Source organism: Erythrolamprus reginae, chromosome Z (assembly GCF_031021105.1).
Source record: "Erythrolamprus reginae isolate rEryReg1 chromosome Z, rEryReg1.hap1, whole genome shotgun sequence".
In the NCBI taxonomy this organism is placed as follows: Eukaryota; Metazoa; Chordata; class Lepidosauria; order Squamata; family Dipsadidae; genus Erythrolamprus; species Erythrolamprus reginae.
In genome coordinates, this window is record NC_091963.1 from 59,458,471 (window position 1) to 59,485,768 (window position 27,298).

Below are 27,298 nucleotides of genomic sequence, written 5' to 3' on the forward strand. Positions count from 1 at the left end.
GATGTCATCTAAGTGCACGAGAACCCCGTTGTAGAGGTGCGCATGTAGAACTTCATTTATATACTGCATGAACATGGCAGGGGGCCCTTTCAGGCCAAATGGCATCACCCGAAATTGGAAACTCCCTAATGGACAGTTGAAAGCGGTTTTCCACTCATCCCCTTCCTTTATTCTGATGCAGTAATAAGTCTCCCTCAAGTCCAACTTGGTAAAGTATTTTCCCTTTGCTAGATGATTCAATAAGTCCTTCATGAGGGGGAGGGGATAAGTGTTCTGCACACATACCACATTAATTTTCCTGAAGTCAACGACTAAGCGGTAACCACCGTCCTTCTTCTCCTTAAAGAGAATGGGGGCTGCTGTCCTGGAATTTGCGGGCTGGATGAATCCCCTCTTTAAAATGGTGTCTATGAAGTTTCTCAGCTCTCCCAATTCTTTCGGTGACATTGAGTACATCCTAGGTTTTGGGAGAGTTACCCCTGGCTCCAGGTCAAAAGCTCATCTCCTATCCCCACACCCACAAGGGTAATCATCAGGACAAATCCAATGCAGGGATTTCTAATTCCTTCCTGTGTTCAGTACTTTGGATTCTGCATGAAGAAATGTGTGCTACATGGCATAATCTCTCACTCCCCTGTGTGTGTGGGTTTATTTTCTTTCTACCATACTGTGTCAAGCCAGCCTTTGAAGTCACATATTAACCTGGGGCCTGACAGTATAATGTTGTTAGCAAGACAAAGTCTGAGTCCTGGGTATATAAACTCTGTCCTCCCAGGCTCTTTAGTATCGGCCGCTATCATTGGCCAAGTCTTTCTCTTTGTCACTTTCATTATTCTCAGCTCCCCCACCTCCATGGCACCCACGGGCTCTTGTGGGTCACCCCAAATGTCTGCCAGTGCCTCTGCTGGTATTGGGGGGGCATCTCTGTATCTCCTGGTCCTCAATTGTAGCACACAGCCTCCACAAGACTTTCATATCATCAGATTTTGGCCCGCCAATCTCCTTCTTTCAGTCTCCTCGCTCACTGCAACGGCTGGTCCTCCATCTGCCAGGCCCTCCGGCGCCGAGCACGCCCACCATATAGCCACTCGGCGTCCTGAGTCTATCCGGTAGATCCCATTGTTTTTAGGGACATCTTCCTCCGTCTATTTTCCTCCTCGGCCAGTGCACAGTTCGCCCGGCACGGTTGCTCGCTCCTGGTCCTTCTCTATTTCTGTCGGTATGAGTTAGCGTCGAATGGCAGCCACCACTTTCCGTATCCCAGCTGACTCCAGGCTAAGCCTCAATGTGTCCGCAGCTAATACAGCCCATTTCACCGTGGAATGCTACCAGAACGGGAGAATTCAGGGCAGGATTAAACTAGCCCAGTCTCGATCTTAACCATTATAGCAGTCGCCATTTTGTGAGCTCCAGCTGATCGGGGCTCCCGGTTCTCTCACGGCAAAAAATACAAAGAAAACCTTGCCGAGGAACAAATACCAAGGTCTTCCGAGAAGGGGGATTTTCACCTCGCTGGACTGTATGCTGACTTTTCAAATTAACACTTAACACTTAAAAATTGAAGGCTATTAACATTAGAAGGCTATGATCTTTTGACAGGTTGGCATGCCTTCTTAGTAGCAGAACCGTATAAAATAGCAACATATTTCAAACAACATTATATTTGAAAAGCACTAATCAACACTTGGCAATAATATAAAGAAGGACTATTATACATCCATCCCAAAATGGATATCTCCAATTGAAGTGGTTACCTATCCCAATGTCCTTCCTCTCAATAAAATAATAACTTACGAACAACTATTGGACAGAAACAATGATTTAATCTCATAACAAAATCTTTCTGAAGACGGAATTACATTTGATTCGTATCAGTATATCCAAATCCAATCTATTTATAACAAACATAAAAACAAATTTGGATTCCAAGAAAATAACATACTTGACAAGATTTTACTTGGCCCACAGAAGAAAATAATATCCAAAATATATAATTATCTATTACAACAAGATACCACAGAAGAAACAGTTAAAACTTTAATGATTGCCTGGGGTCAAAATTTCGGATAAAATCTTCTTTTTGTTATGTGTGCTTATCAATGTTTCCTCTAAGGTGTGCGCCTGCGTGGGCGCGCAGAGAAAAATATGCCCCCGCGCAGCCTTTTCCAAGGCTGCGCAACTGAGCTGGCTGTCAAGAGTTGGGGGCAGGGAGCGACAAGGTTTCTCTTCATTTGAAAAACCACATGCTCCCAATTCCACTTTGCCCCCGCCAGTTCAGGGAAAGATGGTGGTGCCCATCAGGCACTTCCACCCTTTCCCTGAGTAATTGAGGCTCAGCCTGCGCTGGGATGGAAGGGGGGAGGTGGCGGCAGCAGCTCTGTGGGGCTTTGAGCTGACATCTCTCCCCCCTCTTGCCCCCTTTCTCTCTCCCCCCTCTTTCTCTCTCCCCCCTCTTGCCACCTCTTTCTCTCCCCCCTCTTCCTACCTGTTTAACGGTGGCTGGCTTCATCTTGATGCGGGCTGCCGCCGTCTTGTACTGGGATTGGGTGGCGGAGGGGACCCGGTGGCAGTGGGCAGCCCCCAGCGCGGCGGCGGACGAGGAGGCGAAGTTCGTGCTTCAGTCACACCAGGCCCGAGTGGGCCGAGACCGGGCCCATAGCCCCCGGCTCTAGGGGACAGCCCCAGCGCGGCAGTGGGGGAGGATGTGAAGCCAGGGAAATGGCGCATTTGAAAAGTGGTGTGTTTGAAAAGCAGTGCATTTTTCAAATGCGCCACTTCCCCGGGCAGCTGGCTTCACCTCCTCCTCCCCCACTGCTGCGCTGGGGCTGCCCCCTGGAGCCAGGAGCTATGGGCCCGGTCTCGGCCCACTCGGGCCCGGTGTGGCTGAAGCACGAGCTTCGCCTCCTCTTCCGCCACCGTGCTGGGGTCTGCCCGCCACCGCCGGGTCCCCTCCGACACCCAATCCCAGTACAAGACGGCGGCAGCTCGCATCAAGATGGAGCCGGATAGAAAGAGGGGGGAGAGAGCAAGAGAGGGCAAGAGGGGGGAGAGAGAAAGAGGGGAGAGAGAGAAAGGGGACAAGAGGAGGGAGAGAGAAAGGGGGCAAGAGAGGTGAGAACGAAAGAGGGGGAGAAAAAGAAAGCAAGAGAGAGAGAGAAAGCAAGAGAGAGAAAGAAGAGAGGAAGAAAGAGAGAGAGAAAAATGAGAGCAAAAAGGGAAGAAAAAATAGAAATGAGAAAATGATTGAGGCAGAAATTAGAGGAAAGAAAGAGAAACAAAAGAGAGAGAGAAGTGACTCTTGATTTAAAGCATATGGTAAAAAGCACTCAAATAATAACAGAGAAAACCCCCCAGCCCTCATCTGTTTTTGGAAATGGTTCAAGAGTTCACATGCACACACACACAAGGGAGGAAGAGACAGGGATGGAAAAAGAGAGAAGTGAGAGAGGGAAGGAATGAGAGAAAAAGGAAGGAAGAGGAAGAAATGAGAAACAAATGAGAGAGAAAAGGGGGAGAGATAGGAGAGGTACCCAGATTTTTCCCCTTATTTTTATCTATCTATCTATCTATCTATCTATCTATCTATCTATCTATCTATCTATCTATCTATCTATCTATCTATCTATCTATGCCGCCCAGTTCCAAAGTGACTGACGCTCAGACACTATACTTTTCCGCCCACACCGAAAAAAAATTAGAGGGAACATTGGTGCTTATAGGAATAAAGAGTTTGATTTATTCATAAAGTAAAGACTTTGTGACTTGGTAGAATCACTCCGAGAGGTGTGCACAGAACAATAGCCAAATATGGGAGGGAGCATACTGCTTCATTTTTGCATATATATATGAAGGTCTTGGCATATTCAGGTTTCTTCCCATGTAAATTTCATATTCCTGGTGACGTTTTGATGAGATCCCAGTCGTCATCTTCAGACTGGAGCTTTTGGCTTTGTGCTAGGGTGAACAAAGTGTGATTTGAGCTGCCGTCCCTCTATAAAGAGTCATGGTCCAAAGCTGTCCCACCCAAAAGCCACCAGCACAGGGATGGGCTGCTAGATGGAATGCTAAATTGGGCTCGCCACCACAGCTCCTGAGTGCCAATAGGGCCAGCACAATTTTGCTTCTGCAGCTGTGAAGGAGCAAAATCGCGCATGGAGTTGCAGGTGCACCCATATTTTGGTGTGGTTTTTTTGCTTCCTCGCATGCTGAAACACAGGCACACCTGTGGCTCCATGCATGATATTGCTACCTCCACAGCCGCAGAAGTAAAATTGCACAGGCCCCATTAGCATTTACGAGCCATGGCGGCGAGCCCAATTTAGCATTCCAGCTAGCAGCTCATTGGGGAGACGGCACTCACCAGTGTCTGGCAAGTGGGCAACGCCGGTGACCATCATCTCCCCGACAAGCTGCTTTTCTTCCTGCAGGATTTCTTCCCACTGGCAGCTCCCAGCCAGGATAGATTGCCACCGCGCAGGACCCAGCCCCATGGCTGCCAGCTGGCTGCACCATCAGCAGCGGCAGAGGAGCCCCAGTTAGTCCCGCAAAGAAGCCATCAATGGGAAGAAATCCTCCAGGAAGGATAGCAGTTTGTCGGCCAGACAACGTCACTCCCGCTTTGCCCACTTGCCAGGAAGGAGAGCAGCTCATCGTGTAGACTCTGGCAAGCAGGCGAAGCTGGAATGATGTCATCTCTCCAATGAGTTTCTCTCCTTCCTGGATAGGGTGGTGAGATTCAGCTGCTGCACATGCGCAGAAGCTGAATCTCACATGCATGCACATGCGCACATGCATACACGCGTACCGCCGGCAGTGACAAAGCTGTGCATGCAGTTTCACTTCTGCCGGTGGAATGGTGTTCCATGCTGTCCCCCTTGCTGCTCAACCCTGTATCTCATGTAAGTTTCAGAGAATCCTGGTGATGTTTTGACAAGGTCCCACTCGTCATCTTCAAGCTGGTGCTTTCAGATTTGTACTTGGGTGAACAAAACATGATCTGAGCTGCCATCCCTCTATGAATATTGGTGGGTGGGTGTGAAGTGCTGGCTCAGCTCTTGCAAGCTGTGTTGAAACTTCCTGGTTAGTTGGTGGGTAATTGAGTAATTGATGCAATTGATGTATGTAGATTAGTTGATGTTTGCAGATTAGGGGTAATATCCTTAGTAGTTGTGGCAGTTGGAGCCTGCAGACAAGTCAGCTGTTTTGTAATGCATGTCTGTGATGTAACATCTTGGGTTTTGGTTTGGCTCTGAGTTTGTGGTTTGGTCATGTGTTTATGATGTGTATCAGTTTGGTTTGGGTGGAAGTTTTTCTTCTTTTCTCACTATGTTTTTAAAAACTTCCTCCCTGTTCCAACAGCTCAAAACCACAGGACATGAAATTGATTTTGAAAGAACTAAATTAATTTCCAAAATCGAACAGTCCAACAAAAGAATAATCATGGAAGCCATTGAAATAGAAAAGCACCCCCCACAGTATGAATAAACATAATGATACCTCCCACCTACCAGACATCTGGAAACTAGCCCTTATCAACAAATGAATCCCAGCCACAAAAATTGACACCAGACCCACAACAACATAGGACGTCACCACCAATCACCCTCACCAGACCCAAACCCCCACCCACCCTACAGACAAAATACAACCAGTATCCAGAAGCCAAAGCACAGCAGTGCCTACAACTGCTGCAACCCCCTCCAACATGCACACAAAGCAAACTGACACACATCATAAACACATGACCAGACCATGTGTCTGCAGGCTCCAACTGCCACAACTATGCAGGATGTCACACCTAATCTGCAAACATCAACTAAACTGCATACATCAATTGCATCAATTATTCAAGGTGTTACCCCACCAGTTAATCAGGAAGTTTCAATACAGCTTGCAACAGCTGAGCCAGCACTCCACAACCACCTATCAGTATTTATAGAGCGATGCCAACTCAGATCACACTTTGTTTGCCCGAGCACAAAGCCTGAAGATGACAAGTGGGACCTTGTCAAAACCCGAATATGCCAAGACCAACATACCTGTACTGTGAAAATCTATGATAACAACAAATATACATATGCACACACACACACACACACACACACACACAAATATGTCACGTTTTTGATGAATTTGAAAATTAAGGGAGACTAGGATAGGTATATATACTAGATATACAGTATATACTAGGATAGATCTATATACTAGATATACATCTAGACATACTGTATATACTGCTCAAAAAAATAAAGGGAACACTCATATAACACATCCTAGATCTAAATGAATGAAATACAGTGGTACCTCGAGATACGAGTTTAATTCATTCCGGACCTGGGCTCTTAAGTCGAGCAGCTCTTATCTCGAATGACTTTTCCCCATAGGAATTAATGTAAATAATTTTAATTGGTTCCAGCCCTCAAAAAACTCACAAAGTTAGTCTAAATTATGCAGAAAGACATGTTTTTAATGAAGAAATGTACATGTACATATAAATGAATAATGAAGTTTCTTTCATTTAACTTGTAAACTTTCTTAAACTTTTAAATTTACATATGTTCAACTTCTCTGCCACCCAATCCTGTAGGACAGAGGTCCCCAACCCTTTTTGCACCAGGGACCGGCTTTAAGTGATCAAGAGAGGAATGGGTGAATGAATGGACGGAGGGTGGGAAGGAAGGAAGGAAAGAGGGAAGGGACAGGAACAGAGGAAGGAAGCAAGGAAACTTATGAAAGGGGAGAGTAAGAGAGGAATGAGTGAAGGGAGGGAGGGAGGGAGGGAGGGAAGAAGGTGGGAAGGAGAAAGAAAAGAAGAAATAGAGGAAGGGAAGGTAAAAGAGAGAAAGAAAAAGAGCAAGAAAGAAAGAAAGGGGGAAGGGACAGGAACAGAGGAAGGAAGCAAGGAAACTTATGAAAGGGGAGAGTAAGAGAGGAATGAGTGAAGGGAGGGAGGGAGGGAAGAAGGTGGGAAGGAGAAAGAAAAGAAGAAATAGAGGAAGGGAAGGTAAAAGAGAGAAAGAAAAAGAGCAAGAAAGAAAGAAAGAAAGAAAGAAAGAAAGAAAGAAAGAAAGAAAGAAAGGCAACTTCAAAGAAAGGCTCACTGAGCATCTCTCACTCTCTCTCTCTTTCTATCCCTCTCTTTCTCTCTCTCCCCTCTCTCTTTCTCTTTCTCTCCCCCTCCTGGACTCCCGGATCGCTCGCTTCTCTGGCCAGCAAGCCGGCTGCCCGGAAAAGCATCGCGCCTTTTCAATGCCCTTCCCTGTGCTTCGGAAGCCGCCGAACGCCGTCAGAGGGGCGCATCAGCGGCTTCCGAAGCACAGGGAAGGGCTTAAGCTGCCGCCTTTTCACTTCCCCGTGGGAGCAAACATGCTTTGGGGGTTTGGCTGGGGGGAAGTAGCACCTTCCTAACTCCCTCCCCCCCAGCCAAACCCCCAAAGCATGTTTGCTGCCACACGATTTAGCCAGGACAGGAGCGTTCGGAGCCCGAGAGGGGGAAAGAGAAGAATGGAGAGAGAGCCGCGCGCCGGAGGCGGACGCCGCTCACGCCTCAACAGCAGCCACGGGAGGGGAGTCACACCGACACACACGCGCGACTCCCCTCCCGTGGCTGCTGTTGAGGCGTGAGCGGCGGCGGCCGCCTCCGGCACGCAGCTCTCTCTCCATTCTTCTCTTTCCCCCTCTCGGGCTCCGAATGCGGCGGGCGGCGGGAAGAGGAAACGAGGCAGTCCCGGATCGCTTGCTTCCCCGGCCAGAAAGCCGGCTGAGCCCGAGAGGGGGAAAGAGAAGAATGGAGAGAGAGCCGCGCGCCGGAGGCGGACGCCGCCGCTGCCGCCTCAACAGCAGCCACAGGAGGGGAGTCGCAATCACACTGACACACGCGCGCGACTCCCCTCCCATGGCTGCTGTTGAGGCGGCAGCGGCGGCATCCGCCTCCGGCGCGCGGCTCTCTCTCCATTCTTCTCTTTCCCCCTCTTGGGCTCCGAATGCGGCGGGCGGCGGGAAGAGGAAACGAGGCAGTCCCGGATCGCTTGCTTCCCCGGCCAGAAAGCCGGCTGAGCCCGAGAGGGGGAAAGAGAAGAATGGAGAGAGAGACGCGCGCCGGAGGCGGACGCCGCCGCTCACGCCTCAACAGCAGCCACGGGAGGGGAGGCGCGCGCGTGTGTCGGTGTGATTGCGACTCCCCTCCCGTGGCTGCTGTTGAGGCGGCAGCGGCGGCGGCCGCCTTCGGCGCGCAGCTCTCTCTCCATTCTTCTCTTTCCCCCTCTCGGGCTCCGAATGCGGCGGGCGGCGGGAAGAGGAAATGAGGCAGTCCCGGATCGCTTGCTTCCCCGGCCAGAAAGCCGGCTGAGCCCGAGAGGGGGAAAGAGAAGAATGGAGAGAGAGCCGCGCGCCGGAGGCGGACGCCGCCGCTCACGCCTCAACAGCAGCCACGGGAGGGGAGTCGCAATCACACCGACACACGCGCGCGCGCCTCTAGCTAGTCAGAGAATGTGAGTGCGGGGAGGGGGGTTCCTCTCTTCTTATGCCTCCCCGCCACCCCCACCCCTCCGCTTTCTCCTTGCGTCGGCTTTCGCCCCCCCTCCTCCTCCTCGCGCCCTCTGCCTTCCACCGAGCAGCCACGGGAGGGGAGTCGCTGGAGCTGCCCCCGGACTTTCCACCAAGCCCAATGCCACCAGCCCACATGCCCGCCTCTCCCCGCGGCGGTAGTGCTGCCCAGCGCTCCGGCGTTGTCCGGGCTTCTCCCGCCACGCGCAGCCCAACAGCTCGCTCCAGCTGGCGGCGGCGGAGGAAAGCGAATGCGGCTTGGAAGCTGGGAGGGGGGCAGAACGTCTTTGGCCACTTAGCTCTTCCTCCGAAAGGAAAGCATGGAGGCTGCCTCTCTCCTCCCATATTCCTCCCCCCTCCCAGCTTCCAAGCTGCATTTGCCTTCCTCCACCGCCGCCAGCCTCCGCCCAGCTGTCATTTTGTAGAGAAGCGAGAAGCGGAGGAAGAGCTGGATGCTGGTGGTAACGGAGGAAGGCGAATGCGGCTTGGAAGCTGGGAGGGGGGCAGAATATGGGAGGAGAGAAGCAGCCTCCACGTTTTCCTTTCGGAGGAAGAGCTAAGTGGCCAAAGACGTTCCGCCGCCCTCCCAGCTTCCAAGCCCCATTCGCCTTCCTCCGTTACCACCAGGATCCAGCTCTTCCTCCGCTTCTCGCTTCTCTACAAAATGACAGCCGGGCGGAGGCTGGCGGCGGCGGAGAAAGGCGAATGCGGCTTGGAAGCGGGGGTGGGGGGCCCGGAACGTCTTTGGCCACTTAGCTCTTCCTCTGAAAGGAAAGCGTGGAGGCTGCCTCTCTCCTCCCATATTCCTCCCCCCTCCCAGCTTCCAAGCCGCATTTGCCTTCCTCCGCCGCCGCCAGCATCCAGCTCTTCCTCCGCTTCTTGCTTCTCTACAAAATGACAGCTGGGCGGAGCCTGGCGGCGGCGGAAGAAACACTCGTACCCCGAATGTGGGCTCGTAAGTAGAACAAAAATATCTATCCCCTCCTAGCTCGCATCTCGAAATGCTCGTATATAGAGCAGCTCGTATGTCGAGATTCTACTGTATTCTCATAGAATACTTTGTTCTGTACAAAGTTGAATGTGCACAATAGCATGTGAAATTGATTGTCAATTAGTGTTGTTTCCTAACAGAAGTTTGATTTACTTGGAGTTATATTGTGTTGTTTAAGTGTTCCTTTTATTTTTTTTGAGCAGTGTGTGTGTATGTGTTTGTATATGCATATGCATATGTTTTCGTAGATTTTTATGGGTAGACAGTAGGTATGTAAGTATAGGCATATTTGGGTCTTTCCCCGTGAAAGGTTGATAGACTCCTGCCAACATTTTGATGAGGTCTTACTTGTTATCTGCAGGCTGTTGTCTTCGGCTTTGTGCTTGGGCAAACAAAGCTTTGGGCCCAAGCACAAAGCCGAAGACAACAGCCTGAAGATGATGAGTGGGACCTCATAGAAACATTGCCAGGGGTCTATCATGGGAAAAGACCCGAATATGCCTAGACTTACATATGCATGTATGTATGTATGTATGTAAACCATGTAAAATTATAGTTTGTCGACTATAAAAAAATTTATCTGCCTTAGAATGGCTCCTGCGTGGGACCGATAGGCTTCCTCCCATATTTGGGGATAATGAGTTATTTTGACAGAAAAAAACCTTATAATACATTCCAGTTGTTTGAGCAGAAAATGAGTATGTCTGTTGCTCACACAAATGTAGCTGCGCACACCATTTATATGGAACCACCATCACTGCCTGTCAATTTGTAAATCTAGAAAGATTGGGAAACTCTGATCTACCACATGTCTACTCAGTCCCTCTGATTGTAGCTGGAGTCAGGATAAACTTCGGTATAGCAAATTCATATACAATGCTAAACCAGTTTCAAATTATTTATTCTGGCTATTCTATATTCTGGAAATTCTGGTATTTGCTATTGCTACTTAAATTATTAGCAGATACTATTACATATTAAGTTTAACAAATGGTGGGAAGGGGCGAGGTCAAATGGCCGCAGCAGCACGGAGCTCCCTCACTCTCATGAGGGGGCTTTGAATCCCCACCGTCCAGGGGTTCTGGTTCTCCTGAACTGGACTCGATCCTCCCTGGAGGGGAGGTGATGCAGAGAATGCTACCAGGGATCTGGTTTGGGCTCGGCATACCCCACCAGATGTATCGGCCTAGTCTTGCGGTGGCACGAATTCAGCCAGGATGCTGACACTAGCCATGGAAGACAACGCAATGCAGGGATTGAAGAAGAGTGGTAACACCTGGAAAGAGGATGTTTCTAAATGTAAGTGAGGTGAAGAATGATTAAGTGATGTGCTGGTGAGTGAGGATTGCTGTAAAGAGATTCAAAAGTGATTTTTTTCTGATTTTTTTTACCAACAGAAGCATAAATGCCAGAAATGAGAACAGAAACAGCTGTTCAGCAAGGGGGAAATAGTGAAAGCTTCAAAAGTGCAGCAAACTGCCCAAAATTGGTTTTTGTTTCTCTCGAAGACCTTTAAGGATTTTGAATTTGATTTTGGATTTTATTTGAATTAATAAGGCATTATTTTCTTCTTTCAACCGAGTTATTTTCCTTTGCACTAAATGAAGAGAATTATTAATTGTGTTACTTGACTTGACTGCCATCTTCTGGTTGGAGGAGTCATTGCAAGGAGACCTATGATTTATATTTGCAACAGATGGTACCTTATCTGTTTTGGCTGGAAGGATTGAATGTGTCTGTTATGTGTTTATTCTTATGAAGAAAGGATGCTATCAGCTTTGGTCTGGAACAAAGGAATTTTGTACAGAAGAGACATGGGAACTGACTGATTGGGATATGGCTATATAATTGGCAAAAGAACAAATTTACCATCTGAAAAGCCGGAGGATACATTGGGTAATTCTACCAGAGACAGATTGGAGTCACATCTTGGCAAATATGGATTAAGGAACATGGAAATAGAAAATATGGGTGTCAACAGTACCTTTAAAGAAGAAGATTGAAACTATGATAAAGTTATATATTTATAAGAATAAATTTATTTAAAATGATGTAAGGAATTAAATGAGGAATCTTAATTTTAATTGGAATTTGTTATAAGGAAGTTATATCGGAAAAGAGAATGAATTTAGGCTAGGAGATAGACATGGTTAGAGGGAAGGGGAATTAATTAAATTGAAAGATGTTAATTGAGTTGTATATGTAATAATGTTCAATTAAGATATTTTAGGATTTATAAAATTATTTTTGTGGGTAAATTTTGGAATAGTGAAATATTGAAAATTGAAAATGGTATTGAAAATTGAAAATGGTTATGCTTATCAGGGATTATTAATATAGTTACTGTTTTAAATATTTGGAGGAGAGGGGTGGAGAAGATGAAAGGAAAGGAAAAATAATAAGGAGAATGAATTTTATAGCTGAGGGTTTTATTAAGAATAAGCTAAGTCTATTGAAATTATATAGATGGTTGAATTATGATATATAATTATGAAAATAGAAAATGATGATTAAATTTGATGATTTTCATCTTTTAAAAAAAAGGGAATAATGATAGTGTGAAATATTTATTATAGAATTTATGGAAGTACAGAATATAAGATATGTGAATTATGAGTTTGTAAATTTATAAAAGGCTTTAACCTATTCTCATTTAAAGAAAGCATAATTTGTTTTTCTTTATTGGGATCACAGTGGTTTAAATTTGAACAAGTTATGAGGGGGTTTTTAATAGGGGTTTTTTTTTTTTGCTTTATAAAAAGGACCAGGCAGGAAGAATTTTACTAAGGTTAGTGTTATTTTTTTTCTTTTTTATATATATTTTTATATATAATAATAATAATAATAATAATAATAATAATAATAATAATAATAATTTATTAGATTTGTATGCCGCCCCTCTACGAAGACTCGGGGCGGCTCACAACAATGATAAAAACAATATTATACTGGCACAAATCTAATATTAAATAAAACCTAAAAACCCTATCATAATTAAAAACCAAACAGCACATACATACCAAACATAAATTATAATAACCCTGGGGGAAAAGGTGTCTCAAATCTCCCATGCCTGGCGGTATAGGTGGGTCTTAAGTAGTTTACGGAAGACAAGGAGGGTGGGAGCAGTTCTAATCTCCGGGGGGAGTTGATTCCAGAGGGCCGGGGCCGCCACAGAGAAGGCTCTTCCCCTGGGGCCCACCAGACGACATTGTTTAGTCGACGGGACCCAGAGAAGGCCAATTCTATGGGACCTTATCGGCCGCTGGGATTCGTGCGGTAGCAGGCGGTTCCGGAGGTACTCTGGTACAATGCCATCTAGGGCTTTAAAGGTCATGACCAACACTTTGAATTCTGACTGGAAACTGATCGGCAGCCAATGCAAGCCACGGAGTGTTGTAGATACGTGGGCGAATCTGGGAAGTCCCACGATGGCTTTCGCGGCCGCGTTCTGCATGATTTGGAGTTTCCGAACACTTTTCAAAGGTAGCCCCATGTAGAGAGCGTTGCAGTAATCGAACCTCGAGGTGATAAGGGCATGAGTGACTGTGAGCAATGACTCCCTGTCCAAATAGGGCCACAACTGGTGCACCAGGCGAACCTGGGCAAACGCCCTCCTCACCACAGCCGAAAGATGATGTTCCAATGTCAGCTGTGGATCGAGGAGGATGCCCAAGTTGCGCACCCTCTCTGAGGGGGTCAATAGTTCCCCACCCCCAGGGTAATGGACGGACAGATGGAATTGTCCTTGGGAGGCAATACCCACAGCCACTCCGTCTTGTCTGGGTTGAGTTTGAGTTTGTTGACACCCATCCAGGCCCCAACAGCCTCCAGGCACCGGCACATCACTTCCACTGCTTCGTTGACTGGACATGGGGTGGAGATGTACAACTGGGTATCATTCGCATATTGATGATACTTCATCCCATGCCCTTGGATGATCTCACCCAACGGTTTCATGTAGATATTAAATAGCAGGGAGGAGAGGACCAACCCCTGAGGCACCCCACAAGGGAGAAACCTAGAGGTCGACCTCTGACCCTCCACTAACAACCGACTGCGACCAACCTGAGAGGTAGGAGGAGAACCACTGGAGAACAGTGCCTCCCACTCCCAGCCCATCCAGTCGGCGCAGAAGGATACCATGGTCGATGGTATCGAAAGCCGCTGAGAGGTCAAGAAGCACCAGGACAGAGGACAAGCCCCTGTCCCGGGCCCGCCAGAGATCATCCATCAACATGACCAAAGCAGTTTCTGTGCTGCAACCAGGCCTGAACCCGACTGTTGAGGCCCTAGATAATCAGCTTCTTCCAAGGACTGCTGGAGTTGGAGCGCCACCACCTTCTCAACAACCTTCCCCATAAAGGGAAGGTTGGAGACTGGACGGTAGTTATTAAGCACGGCTGGGTCCAGGGAAGGCTTCTTGAGGAGGGGGCGCACAAGTGCCTCCTTATAAGGAGCTGGGAAGGACCCCCTTCCCAAGGAGGCGGTGACAATCTCCTGGACCCAGCTGCGTGTCACCTCTCGACTGGTCGAAACCAACCAAGAGGGACACGGATCCAGTAAACATATGATGATTCTACTGGGTTTACAGTGATATAATTAGAATATTTCACTGGTTTTACAGTGGTTTTTTTTAGATTAAGGCATGATGATACCATTGGGTTTACTGTGACTTTTTTTTAGAATAGGGCATGATGATTCTACTGGGCTTACAGTGATATAATTAGAGTAGGGCACAATGATTCCACTATGCAGAGATAAAATTAGAGTAGGGTATGATGATTCCACTGGGTATTCAGTGATATAAATGGAGAAGGAAATGTTGAGTTTATCATTTCACTGGGTTTACAGTGATATGAATTAGAGTATGTTGGAGGATTTTATTGGTTTATTTTTGAACCATAAAATTCTGTAGCGTATGATAGCCATATTGGGTTCTATCTGGAATGTTTGCAAGAAAAAGGAGAAAGATATTTTTCTCTGTCTCTTTTCCCTCTTTTTCTTTTTTTCGGTTCTTTTTTTTCTCCCCTTCTCTTTCCTTTCCTCCCTTTTTAATATTTTTTAAATTGTTTTAATTTTTATGTTTTTATTTACCTATTAAAAGGAATTATTATTAATTGGCTTTGTCAATTTGGTTCATGGCAATATTTGTGATACATTATTTGGATTCCTCCCCCCTTGTAATTGTTATAATTATTCTTAGTAAGGGTTAGACTTAATTTTAAAAACTGCTGGATGTAATCAGAAATTTTTGCTCTTTTTTCCTGGTTTTTTTTAATCTTTTAAAGGGCATTTATTATGACAAGGTTAAGAAATATACATGGAAATTGATATTGAGGATATTTGGAGAAAACTGAAGCACTATGGCCTAATTAATTAGATGTAATTAAGTTTAGGAACAGCCAAAAAGTGTATTAGCTAGTAGGTTTCTTAATATCATATAAGAAATCTGAGTAATTATTTTTGTCCAGGTGTCAAATGTAAAGGAGGTAGCATTGGATGGATTATGTATATCGAAAATTTAAAAACAATTTATTGTAATACAAATTCAATAGTGATGGTATTTGCCATTAAAAAGTTTAACCCAAACCCAAAATATAATATAGAATCGTTGTACATAATGGAGAGGCTTTTCTGTAAGTTCTTAAGTCAGGAAAAGGGAAATAGCCGAATAGAAAACTGTTGGGCAGATATGCCAGAGCTAGTGCTATAATTCCTCAATAGTTCCTATAGCTACAATCAAGGTGTCTTATCTCCGAGCAGACATGTGATAGGTAGAGCTGTTGTAAAATGCAATATTGCAGGCTAACTCTGCCCATAGCCTGGAGTTTGATCCTGAACAGCTGGAGATGACAGTCTTCCATCCTTCTGAGGTTAGTAAAATGAGAACCTAGATTCTTGATGGAAATAGGCTGACTCTGTAATCCTCACTTATATAAGCCTAAGAGCTATTGCTACTGCTACTGGATCCAGAAGTTTCACACATTCTAATAGCTTATGTTTGTGCAATTAATGCTGTATAATAATCATTTTAATAATGAGTAATTTTCCCACATCAAATTATAAAGCGTATTATGTAAATTTAGTCAGACACTTACAGTATAAATTCTCTCAGATTGCACCATTTTGTAGAATCCACTTTGTGCATCATCTCTTCAAAGGATTTTCCACATACTGGCAAGTTCTGTAGCATGGAGGATTCATTGCAGATGATCTGCTGTTGTGCATCTAGAAAACAGAAAAGTTCTGATAAAGACAGCAAAGAAATATTACTGTGGTTCCCTTTGGTAAGGGAGCTCCTGGGTGGTGGGGGTGGGAAAAATGCCCCCATGTTTGTGACAGATGGGCCATTTTTAGACCATTTTTTCACAAAAATGGAGGCATTTTTGCTTTCCCCCAGTCCCCAGGGGATCCCTGCAGGCTTCCCAGATCCTTTCCCTACCCCATTTTGGCAAAAAGGGGGAGGGGCATTTTTCGCAAAAATTGGGCTGCTTTTCCCATTCCCCAGCATTTGGGCGTCCTTGATCCACAGCTTACATTAGAGAATCATCTTTCAACCATGGTGAGGGGGCCATTTACCCAGGTTCGCCTGGTGCACCAGTTGTGCCCCTACCTGGACCGGGACTCACTGCTCACAGTCACTCATGCCCTCATCACCTCGAGGTTCGACTATTGTAATGCTCTCTACATGGGTCTACCTCTGAAGAGTGTTCGGAAACTTCAGATCGTGCAGAACTCAGCTGCGAGAGCAATCATGGGCTTCCCCAGGTATGCCCATGTTACACCAACACTCCACAGTCTGCATTGGTTGCCGATCAGTTTCTGGTCACAATTCAAAGTGTTGGTTATGACCTATAAAGCCCTTCATGGCATTGGACTAGAATATCTCCAGGACCGCCTTCTGCCGCATGAATCCCAGCAACCGCTTAGATCCCACAGAGTTGGCCTTCTTCGGGTCCCGTTGATGAAACAATGTCATCTGGTGGGACCCAGTGGAAGAGCCTCCTCTGTGGCAGCCCTGACCTTCTGGAATCAACTCCCCCCAGAGATTAGAACTGCCCACACCCTCTTTGCCTTTCGCAAACTCCTCAAAACCCATCTCTGCCGTCAGGCATGGGGAAATTGATTCCCCTGGGCTGTTTCCGCTTTATGTATGGTCTATATGAAATGTATGAGAATATTGACTCGTTGAATATATTAAAATAGGTTCAAACAATTTTAATGAATACATTAAGGAAATATTAGGCTGGTTGATTATATTAAAATAAGCTTAATTACCATATTTTCCGGCGTATAAGACGACTGGGCGTATAAGACGACCCCCTAACTTTTCCAGTTAAAATATAGAATTTGAGATATACTCGCCGTATAAGACTACCCCTCTTCTGTACATCATAGACCTGACTGAGTCTAGGTCTATGATGTACTTGCATTGAGAAAAAAATCATTTCTGAACATGATAACACAATATTTTAATTACTAATGATGAAGATCTTATTGTTAAAATTATGAATGAATTATTTAGAGAGAGAGAGCCAAGTAGGAACACTCTTCTGTCTATCTCTCCATATGTCTCTGTCTATCTGTCTTGTCTGCCTCTCATATTTCTCCTCACCACAATTAAGTTTATTATTATAACTCATCATAATTTGTCAACACAAAAAGGTGAACCTGGCTATTTTTCTTTCTCCTACCATCTATTCTGCAGGTATCTTTCAGTCTAACATGCAGCATGCTGACACCTATGTGAGAATCTATTATGGAATGAGAATCTGTATGTGATATCATGATATGGCAATCCAAACAGCCCATCCATTTTTTCCTCTTTCCGCACTTTCTGTCTTTATCCTCTTGCAATGTCACTTAAACAGATTTTAACTTGTCGGGTTTAATTAGTGACCCTGCCAATTTTCAGTACTGTGCAGTGTGCTATGATACAGAGCAGGGTGAATAATATGACCTCAGCTTTTAAAGTTATTTTAAAATGTTGCCTAAGAAATATGGAAAGATGATTCTTTTTGGAGGAAAAGTACATTTTCAATGGTTAAACATAAGAACAAATACAAACAGGCAGAAATAAATGCATCCAGTTTAACATTCAATTTTGCAACCACTAATAATGTTGGTCAAGTAGGTACAAAAATACCTGGGGAAATTATCAAAGTCTGGGAAATGGGTCCCTTGTCAGTTAAAAGGAGTGCTGATTTACCACCTGCTAGAGCAGTGATTTTCAACCTTTTTTGAGCCGCAGCACATTTTTTACATTTACAAAATCCTGGGGCACATCACCAACCAAAATTACACAAATCTAATAAATAAATACATACATACATACATACATACATACATACATACATACACACACACACACACACATAAATAACCCCCTCATATATACAATCCCATGTAACATCCCCTTATAAATACAGTCAATCATCAATCATCCCTCCTCAAATTTATACCACTGTCTCATTTCTGGGTTCTTCTCCTGTCTTTCCCCCTTTTCTCTCTCATGTTTCTCATTTCTCTCTCTTCCTCCCTTTTTCCCTCATTCCTTCTCCCTCTCACTTCTCCTCTTTTTCCATCCCTGTCTCTCTCCCCCCCTTACGTGTGTGTGTGTGTGTGTGTGTGTGTGTATACACACTCGAACCATTTCCAAAACCAGTTGAGGGCTGGGGTTTTTTTCTCTTTTATTCTTTTCAAACACAGGTGTGGGCTGGGGGGGTGTTTCTTATTATTTGGGTGCTTTTTACCATATGCTTCAAGAATCACCTCTCTCCCTCTCTCTTGTTCTCTCTTATTTTCTTTCTGAGGCTCCTCCCACAACGGTGGCTACAGCGGCGCTGGCGATCCGGCCGCTAGCCGCTCCGAGCGCTGTCCCGAGCTGTCCCGAGCTGACAGTAAAGGGGCTGCTTCCCATCCTCCTTCTCAGAAGGTTTCCTTCTGAGCAAGCTGGCAGGAGGATGGGAAGCAGCCCCCACACCGCTCGGAGCGGCTAGCGGCCGCATCGCCAGTGCCGTTGCAGCCACCGCTAATGTAAAGGGGCTGCTTCCCGGCGGCAGGAACGCCTCGCCTCCGCTACTCCCGCCGCCGCCTTTGCTCTCCCCGCCGGGCAAGAGGCAAAGGCGGCGGCGGGAGTAGCGGAGGCAAGGCGGAGAAGAAAGAAGCGGCGGATAGCTGCAGCAAGGGCTCGTTATGCTGGCTACCCCCCGCAGTTCCTGCCGCCGGGAGTGGCGCTCCACCCCAGCAAAGCCGGCGAGGGAGCTCCGGAATCGGTTGGTGCTCGCCCGACGCCTTGTTTTTTTATTTCCCCCTTTGGCAAGGGAGCGCTCGAGGAGACAGCGTCTTGTGGCATCGCCTCCCGTCGGGTTTACGACGAAGGGACGCTCAGCAACTTCTTTTTCCTTTCGGCGCCATAGCCACCCGCAGTCCCCGGAGCCGGCGGGTTGAGGCAAAGGGCTGTGTTTCCCTTCCCTCCCTCCCTCCTGCCCCCGTCCTGAATGGAAGCCTCGCTCCGGGATCTCCGCCGCTTGCAGGGCGGGCGGAGCGGACCCGCGCTCACTTTCGGCTCCGGGGACTGCGGATGGCTATGGCGCCGAAAGGAAAAAGAAGTTGCTGAGCGATGCCGCAAGACGCTGTCTCCTCGAGCGCTCCCTTGCCTCCCGAACTCCCGCCTGTGAAGAGAAACCAAAGGGGGAAATAAAAAAACAAGTCGTCGGGCGAGCACCAACCGATTCCGGAGCTCCCTCGCCGGCTTCATCAACGCGCTGCTGTTGCTGCTGTTGCTGCTGTTGCTGCTGTTGCTGCTGTCGCTGCCGCCTGAGGCGGCGGCACTCGAATCTGGCGTGGTGGAAAATCTTTGCCTGCCTCCAGATTTTCCACCACGCCAGATTTGAGTGCCGCCGCCTCAGGCGGCAGCGACAGCAGCAACAGCAGCGCTTTTTCCTTTCGGCGCCATAGCCACCCGCAGTCCCCGGAGCCGAAAGTGAGCGCGGGTCCGCTCCCCCCCCAATCCCGCTCCCGGCCTCCTCCCGCCCGCGGCTGTGGAATGGGCGCAGTATCCGGCCTATAAGACGACCCCCCACTTTGGAAAAGATTTTCAGGGGTTAAAAAGTCGTCTTATACGCCGGAAAATACGGTAGTTTTATTGAAAAGTGCAAACAAAGCAAGTTGAATTTGATAAGTAAAACTGGCATATAAGAACAGAGATGGTTTTGAAAGATTTATAAAAATGGAATTAGTAAACAATAGATGATTTATGGTACACTGAAAAAAATGTGTGGAATTGGTTATATTTTTTTCTTTCTTTTCTTTTTTCTTTCTTAATATTTTCAATGTTTGTGATTCGATAGACTATATAGGGATTTTTAGATTTAAGTAAAATGTGAAAAGAGAAATTGTTCAAGTTACAACAGAATAGATAAGTGACTTACAACCATTCCTCCCACTTACAACCATTCTATTGCTCCTGCATGATAGCCATCTGGAGCCAGGGTGGCGCAGCAGGTAGAGTGCTGTACTGCAGGCCACTGAAGCTGACTATAGATCTGAAGGTCAGCGGTTCAAATCTCATCACCGACTCAATGTTGACTCAGCCTTCCATCCTTCCGAGGTGGGTAAAATGAGGACCTGGATTGTGGGGGCAATAGCCTAGCTCTGTTAAAAAGTGCTATTGCTAACATGTTGTAAGCCACCCTGAGTCTAAGAAGAAGGGCGGCATAAAAAATTGAATAAAATAAATAAATAAATAAATAAATAAATAAATAAATAAATAGGCGACCAGATTGGATTTCCAAGCATGGCAGCTTTCTGCAGGCATTTGATTACTATTTATTTCCCAATCAAGCTTTCAAAAATCAAATTAAATGGGAAAACTGGGAGGAAGTCACAAATTGTGATCATATAATACCTTGCTTAACAACCATGGGCGATTTGTTAATTACTGCACCCAAAAATAAAAAAATAAACAATTGTAAAATTGGGTGTTGTCTCAGGGGACCTCATTAATAACCACATTTTTTAACAATAAATTTTCCATCCCATTCCCCATTGTGGTCACATGTTAACTTAAAAAACATAGTACTAAAAATTATATTTGTTTTAATTATTTAAATATTGTTTTTAATGTATTTATTTATTTATTTATTTATTTATTAAACTTGTATGCCGCCCCTCTCCGTAGACTTGGAGCGGCTCACAACAGTAATAGAAAAAACAATGTAGAATACAAATCTAATAATTAAAACTAAAAATCCATAATTTAAAAAAACATGCACACAACATATTTTAAAATTTAGTAGCATCCCTGAAGTCTATTCATTACTCTATTCGTTTGGTGTCTTCACAAAAGCATCATTTTATAATAATAAATATTATATTAGCGTGATTGATCCAAATAAATTTAGATTTGTCACATAGGATCATTGGGTATTAAATAACAAATAAAGCAAAGTTTCTTTCAAAGCTGAACACATAGAAAAGTAGTTTATTTTCCTTTGAGATATCTTTTCCAACTTCTCAGTATTCTTTGAACCATAATCTACAGCCAAAGAAAGTACTAACCAGGTTTCACCCACCATGTTTATCTTTTCTCAGTCAAGCTGTGTCAGCTAGAATCTTTTGTAACAAGAAATTAAAAAAGAAAATGAAAACTGTAGAAAATTGTAATTTTATCAGTGCACTGATGGGACCTGAGGTACTAATGATTAATCAAGAAAAGGGATAGGATTTTGATAGGTGCCATGTTTTCTCCAAAATAAGACTTGATCTTATAAAAAGAATCCACGGGCATGGAGTGAGGCATCATCAGTACGCCGATGATACCCAGCTGTACATCTCCACCCCATGTCCAGTCAACGAAGCAGTGGAAGTGATGTGCCGATGCCTGGAGGCTGTTAGGGTCTGGATGGGTGTCAACAGACTCAAACTCAACCCTGACAAGATGGAATGGCTGTGGGTTTTGCCTCCCAGGGACAATTCCATCTTTCCATCCATAACCCTGGGGGGTGGAATTATTGACCCCCTCAGAGAGGGTCTGCAACTTGGGCATCCTCCTCAATCCACAGCTTACATTAGAGAACCAGCTGTGGCGAGGGGGGCGTTTGCACAGGTTCGCCCGGTGTACCAGTTGCGACCCTATCTGGACCTGGACTCACTGCTCACAGTCACTCATGCCCTCATCACCTCGAGGTTCGACTACTGTAATGCTCCCTGCATGGGGCTACCTGTGAAGAGTGTTCGGAAACTTCAGATCGTACAGAACTCAGCTGCGAGAGCAATCGTGGGCTTCCCCAGGTATGCCCATGTTACACCAACACTCCGCAGTCTGCATTGGTTGCCGATCAGTTTCCGGTCACAATTCAAAGTGTTGGTTATGACCTATAAAGCCCTTTGTTTGTTTGTTTGTTTGTTTGTTTGTTTATTTATTTATTGGATTTGTATGCCGCCTCTCTCAGTAGACTCGGGGCAGCTAACAGCAATGATAAAAACAGCATGTAACAATCCAATCCAATGCTAAAATAACTAAAAAACCCTTATTATAAAAACCAAACATACATACAGACATACCATGCATAAATTGTAAAGGCCTAGGGGGAAAGAATATCTCAGTTCCCCCATGCCTGACGGCAGAGGTGGGTTTTAAGAAGTTTACGAAAGGCGAGGAGGGTGGGGGCAATTCTAATCTCTTGAGGGAGTTGGTTCCAAAGGGCCGGGGCCGCCACAGAGAAGGCTCTTCCCCTGGGTCCCGCCCAACGACATTGTTTAGTTGACGGGACCTAACTGTCCCACAGAGTTGGCCTTCTCCGGGTCCTGTCGACTAAACAATGTCGTTTGGCAGGACCCAGGGGAAGAGCCTTCTCTGTGGCAGCCCCGACCCTCTGGAACCAGCTCCCCCTGGAGATTAGAACTGCCCCCACCCTCCTTGCCTTTCGTAAACTCCTTAAAACCCACCACTGCCGTCAGGCATGGGGGAGACATCTCCCCCGGGCCTATACAGTTTATGCATGGTATGTTTGTGTGTATGTTTTTGCTTTTTAGTAAGGTTTTTTTTAGTGATTTTTAAATTATTAGATTTGTTGTACATTGTTTTATTGTTGTTGTGAACCGCCCCGAGTCTGCGGAGAGGGGCGGCATACAAATCTAATAATTAAAAAAATATAAATAAATAATAATAATAATAATAATTTGCCCTAAAGATGCATTAGGGCTTATCTTGAGGGAAACATGGTATCAAAATGATCAGCCCAACAATTTCCAGTCTGCATACAAGAGTCAGCAACCATGCAGGGGCAAGGGTGTCTGGCAGTAGCTGCAGGCAACCAGTCCCTTGACTCATTCTGGGGCTGTGTAGCCTGCACAATACAGGAGAGTTGATTTACTTGTCAAAGCAGCAGATGGAGGCAGAGGTATGAAGGAAGGCTCACAATCTGGATGCACCATGGGAAAGCTGAGAGTCAGTGGGCAAAGACAGCAGAGAGACCCAGGAGTCTCACCTTTGTGTGATAGCACTGGCATCAGATGGAGCCAAAGGCATGGGGGGGGGGGGAAGGCAGATGAACCTGGCATGTCATGTGGAGCTAAAGCAAATCGATAGATACAAACACAAACCGGCCACCACTGGCTAGATGCTCCAGCCCATTGACTCTCAGCTTTTCCGTGATCCACACAAAATTCCCAATTTCCTTTTAGTAGTAGTAACATGGTGCATCACATTTATTACATTTCTAATTGGTTCACTTATCTTCCTAAGCTTTACGGACCCAAGTTTTTGTGGTCAGTTCTGACCTGTATTTGGTGACGGGCAACCTCCAGGTGATGTTGCCAGGTCTCAAAAGCAGTCTTGATGGCTAAAAGTTCTTTTTCCTAAATGGTATAGTTCCGTTCTGGAGGTTTTAATTTCCTAGAATAATAGGCACAGGGAAATAAAGGTCTGCCGCCTTGGCGTTGTTGGAGAAGTACAGCTCCTACTCGAATGTTGGAGGTGTCGGCTTCGACGATCAATGGACGGTGGGGATCAGAGTATTGGAGAACAGGTTCTTGCATGAAAGCTTTTTTGAGGTTGAGAAAAGCTTGTTTTTCTTCGGTGCCCCATTGAAATGGAACGCCTTTCTGGAGAAGGTGGGTGAGGGGTGCAGTCAAGGTGGCAAAGTTAGGAATGAAGGTTCGGTAGTAGTTGACAAATCCCAAAAATCGTTGGACATCTTTGGCTCGAGCTGGTGGTTGCCAAGTTTGAAAGGCGTCGAGTTTTCCAGTGTTCATGGCGATGCCTTGGGGGGGAAATGACATGGCCTAAGAAGTCGATGGAAGTTTGAAAAAATTAGCATTTTTCTAACTTGGCATAAAGGTGATGTCGAAGGCGCTGGAGTACTTGTCGTAAGTGGTGTAGGTGGGTTTCTGGAGAAGGAGAGTATGTCAAAATGTCATCAATGTAGACGATCATGAAGTGGTCGATAAAGTCTTTAAAGATCTCATTCATAAAATGTTGGAATGCTGCTGGCGCTTTGGTAAGTCCAAAAGGCATGACAGTGAATTCAAAATGGCTGTAGCGGGTGGCGAAGGCTATCTTCCATTCATCACCTTGACGAATATGAATGAGGTTGTAGGCGCCTCGTAAGTCGATTTTGGTGAAAATGGTTGCTGTACGGAGACGGCCCATGAGTTCAGAGATTAAAGGCAGAGGGTAGCGGTTGCGAATGGTAATGGAATTGAGTTTATGATAGTCACAGCAGAATCTGCGGTCTCTGGTTTTCTTTTTGATAAAAAGTACTGGGGCAGAGAGCGGTGAAGAGGAGGGTTGGATGAACCCTCTGGCGAGGTTCTTGTCAATAAAGTCTTTTAAGGCGGCTGATTTGTGTTGAGACATTGAATAGAGGTGTCCAGCAGGAAGTTTAGCATTGGGTAAGAGGTCAATGGCACAGTCATATGGTCGGTATGGGGGGATAACTGGTCTGCTTCTTTTTCATCGAAAACATCAGCGAAGTCAGAAATACCTGGTGGGAGGGTGCCGGCGAGTTGGGCAAGAAGTGGAGTAGTAAATGGTGGACGGATGTGGTCAACACATTGTAGACTTGGAAAGGAAATACAGTTTGGGGACCACACGATGTGGGGATCATAGGTTCTGAGCCATGCTAAGCCAAAGACCATAGGAAATTGGAGGCCTGTGGTGACATAAAATTGAATAGGTTTCTCATGGTGTTCGATGGTTAAAGTAAGTGATTGGGTCTGGAATTTGATTGGTCTGGACAAGAGAACTCGGCTGTCGATAGTTTTGATAATAATAGGAGGTGTGACGGGCACAATGGTATGGCATGAGAACGAGCGAAGGTCTCGTCCATGAAGTTGGTGGTGGCTCCTGAATCTAGTAAGGCAGTCACAGGGAGGATTTTGGGTGGGCTTTCTAAGTTCACCTTAGTGACTAAGGTCAAGTGTCTTGAAGGTCTCGGTTCATCTGTCTTACCAATGCCATTCGGTTTGGTGCCTGCCTGGCCTAAAGTTTGTTTTAGGCTGGGCTCTGGTCATTTCCCAGCAAGGTAGCCTGCACCTGAAACACGGGCGTGGTGTTCCAGACTGAAGTAGATGTGGGAGTGAGACGTCTTCTCTGAGGGCAAGTAGGTAGCATGTGTCCAGCCTTTCCACAATACATTCATAGGCCTTCCGGTCGACGTTTGGCTCTCCCGGCTTCACTCAGGTGAGGTCTGGCCGTACCTAGATCCATTGGTTCCTTCGAGCGACAACAGCTGGTCTGTTTTCCATGTCTGTTGGCATCTGGAAGGGACGTCTTGGCACAGAGTTGAAACCGTTGTTTTGAAATCTTTGGTGTGGAGCCGGCACTGGTCTGGTTCTCTCTCCAAACTGGTTTTGTATCTGGTGACACAGTTCTGGGCAGATGACAAATTAGTCTCGATAGTCAAACTGGTCTGGTAGAGTTCATTTAACATGTTGGGTGTTGGTTGGCGTGTCATCTCATGCACAATTTTGGGTTTCAGGCCATCTTGGAACAGTTCCATAAGGGCTTACTCGTTCCAATTCAGAGGTGTGACTAGTTTCCAGAAGTCAGAGATATACTCAGAGATGATCTTGCTGCCCAAGTGCAATTGGCATAACTGAGTGATAGTGTTTTGTACGCGCATGGGATCTTGAAATTCTTGCTCAAACCTCGCAAAAAGCAGCATAATTTTGCAGGATTGGATCCTGGTGTGCTAAAAAGGGTATTGCCCACTCAAATGCAGCACCCTTATATAAGGAAAATATAATGATATAGACTTTCTTCTTTTTAAAAAAAATAAATTTATTGAATATATACATTAAAAACAGGGTACAGAAAAGCAAAAGGGATATATATAATATACATTCTAACATTTATAATTTACTTATATAGTACACGTAGATGGGGAGGGAGAAAAGAGGAAAGGTGGGGGTTGGGGAAGAAGGGAAAGAGATATAAGGGGAAGGGGGATAGGAAATTGGAGCAAAAGGGGAGTGGTAAGAAGAGAAGACCAGCGTTAGAGCTGGGGCTTTCATGGTTTGCGGCCTGTGGTTTGAGCCCATAGGTGGTGTAAATTTCCCTAAAGTTTTATCCATATGTTTTGGATGTAATTGTTAGTGTCAATACATATCAGTGGTTTAAGGGTTTGTTTTCTTTGTAATTTAAAGTTCGTGTCAATCGATGTTTACAGTTTGTCGTTTCAATTTGATGTTATGATTTGTGATGTAGGTTGCTAGTTTTTCAAGTTGTTTTTGTTGGATATTTTTCTTGATGAATAATTTTTAAGTAATTCCTTTTTTTTAACCAGAGGTACCATTTGTCCCATGCTTTGTAGAAATCTGTCTCATCCTTGTTTTGCAGTTCCATTGTTAGCTTGGACATTTCTGCACATTCCATTATTTTAATCAAAAGTGATAGAACGGTTGGGTTTTTTTCGTTTCCAGAATTGTGCATATAAAATCCTTGCGGCTGTAATAATGTGAATTATAATATATCTGTTTTCTTTACTAAAGTTTTGTCTTATGATTCCTAATAAAAATAGTTCGGGTTTTGCATGGATGATCTGAGAAGTAATTTGTTCTAGCATAGTTTTGATTTTATACCAATATTTTTGTGTGGTTTCACATGTCCACCAGATGTGGTAGTATGTACCTGGTTTTTCCCTGCACTTCCAACATAGTGGTGATAGGTTTGGATACATTTTTGCAAGTCTAGCAGGTGGCAAGTGCCATCTGTAGAATATTTTGTAATGATTTTCCTTATATGAAGTTGCCATCGTTAATTTATAGTTAACAGTCCAAATTTTTTCCCATTCATTTAAATAAATTGTGTACCCAAAATTTTGTGACCACGCTATCATAGTTCCTTTAACTATTTCTTCTACAGTATCGTGTTGAAGGAGGATATTGTATATGTTTGATATTTGTTTTTTTTGTGGACCAAAAATTATCTTATCAAGGAGATTGTTTTTTTGAAAGCCTAATTTGTTCTTATCTTCATTATATTTTGATTTAATTTGTAGGTAGTGTAACCAATCCACTTTAATACCTTTTTCCATGAGTTTTTGTTTAGGGATTAGATCATTATTTTCGTTTAACAGTTGGTCGTATGTTATAATTTTGTCAGGGGTTAATGCATTCGGGTATATAATTGCTTCTGTTGGGGATATCCATTTTGGGATACAGAGATAATGGTTTTTTTTAATAAAGTGCCAGGTGTTAATTAAGGTTTTTCGAATGTAGTGTGATCTGAAGTATGTTGGTATTTTACCTATG

At 45.2% G+C, this 27,298-nt stretch overlaps 1 protein-coding gene across 2 annotated transcripts in view; it reads right to left on the reverse strand.

The window, feature by feature from the left end:
• The window catches only part of RAMP3 (receptor activity modifying protein 3), a 117,950-nt gene that overhangs the window by 49,580 nt on the left and 41,072 nt on the right, over positions 1-27,298 (reverse strand). The window contains exons 3-4 of one of the 2 annotated variants that reach the window (XM_070767124.1): positions 15,637-15,766; positions 3,793-3,954 (exon numbers count right to left, since the gene is read on the reverse strand). In XM_070767124.1, the coding sequence (XP_070623225.1) occupies positions 3,930-3,954; positions 15,637-15,766 (155 nt within the window). In that variant the 3' untranslated portion in view covers positions 3,793-3,929. Of the gene's footprint in view, positions 1-3,792; positions 3,955-15,636; positions 15,767-27,298 lie in introns of those variants that run through there. The other variant, XM_070767123.1, reaches the window with a different exon arrangement.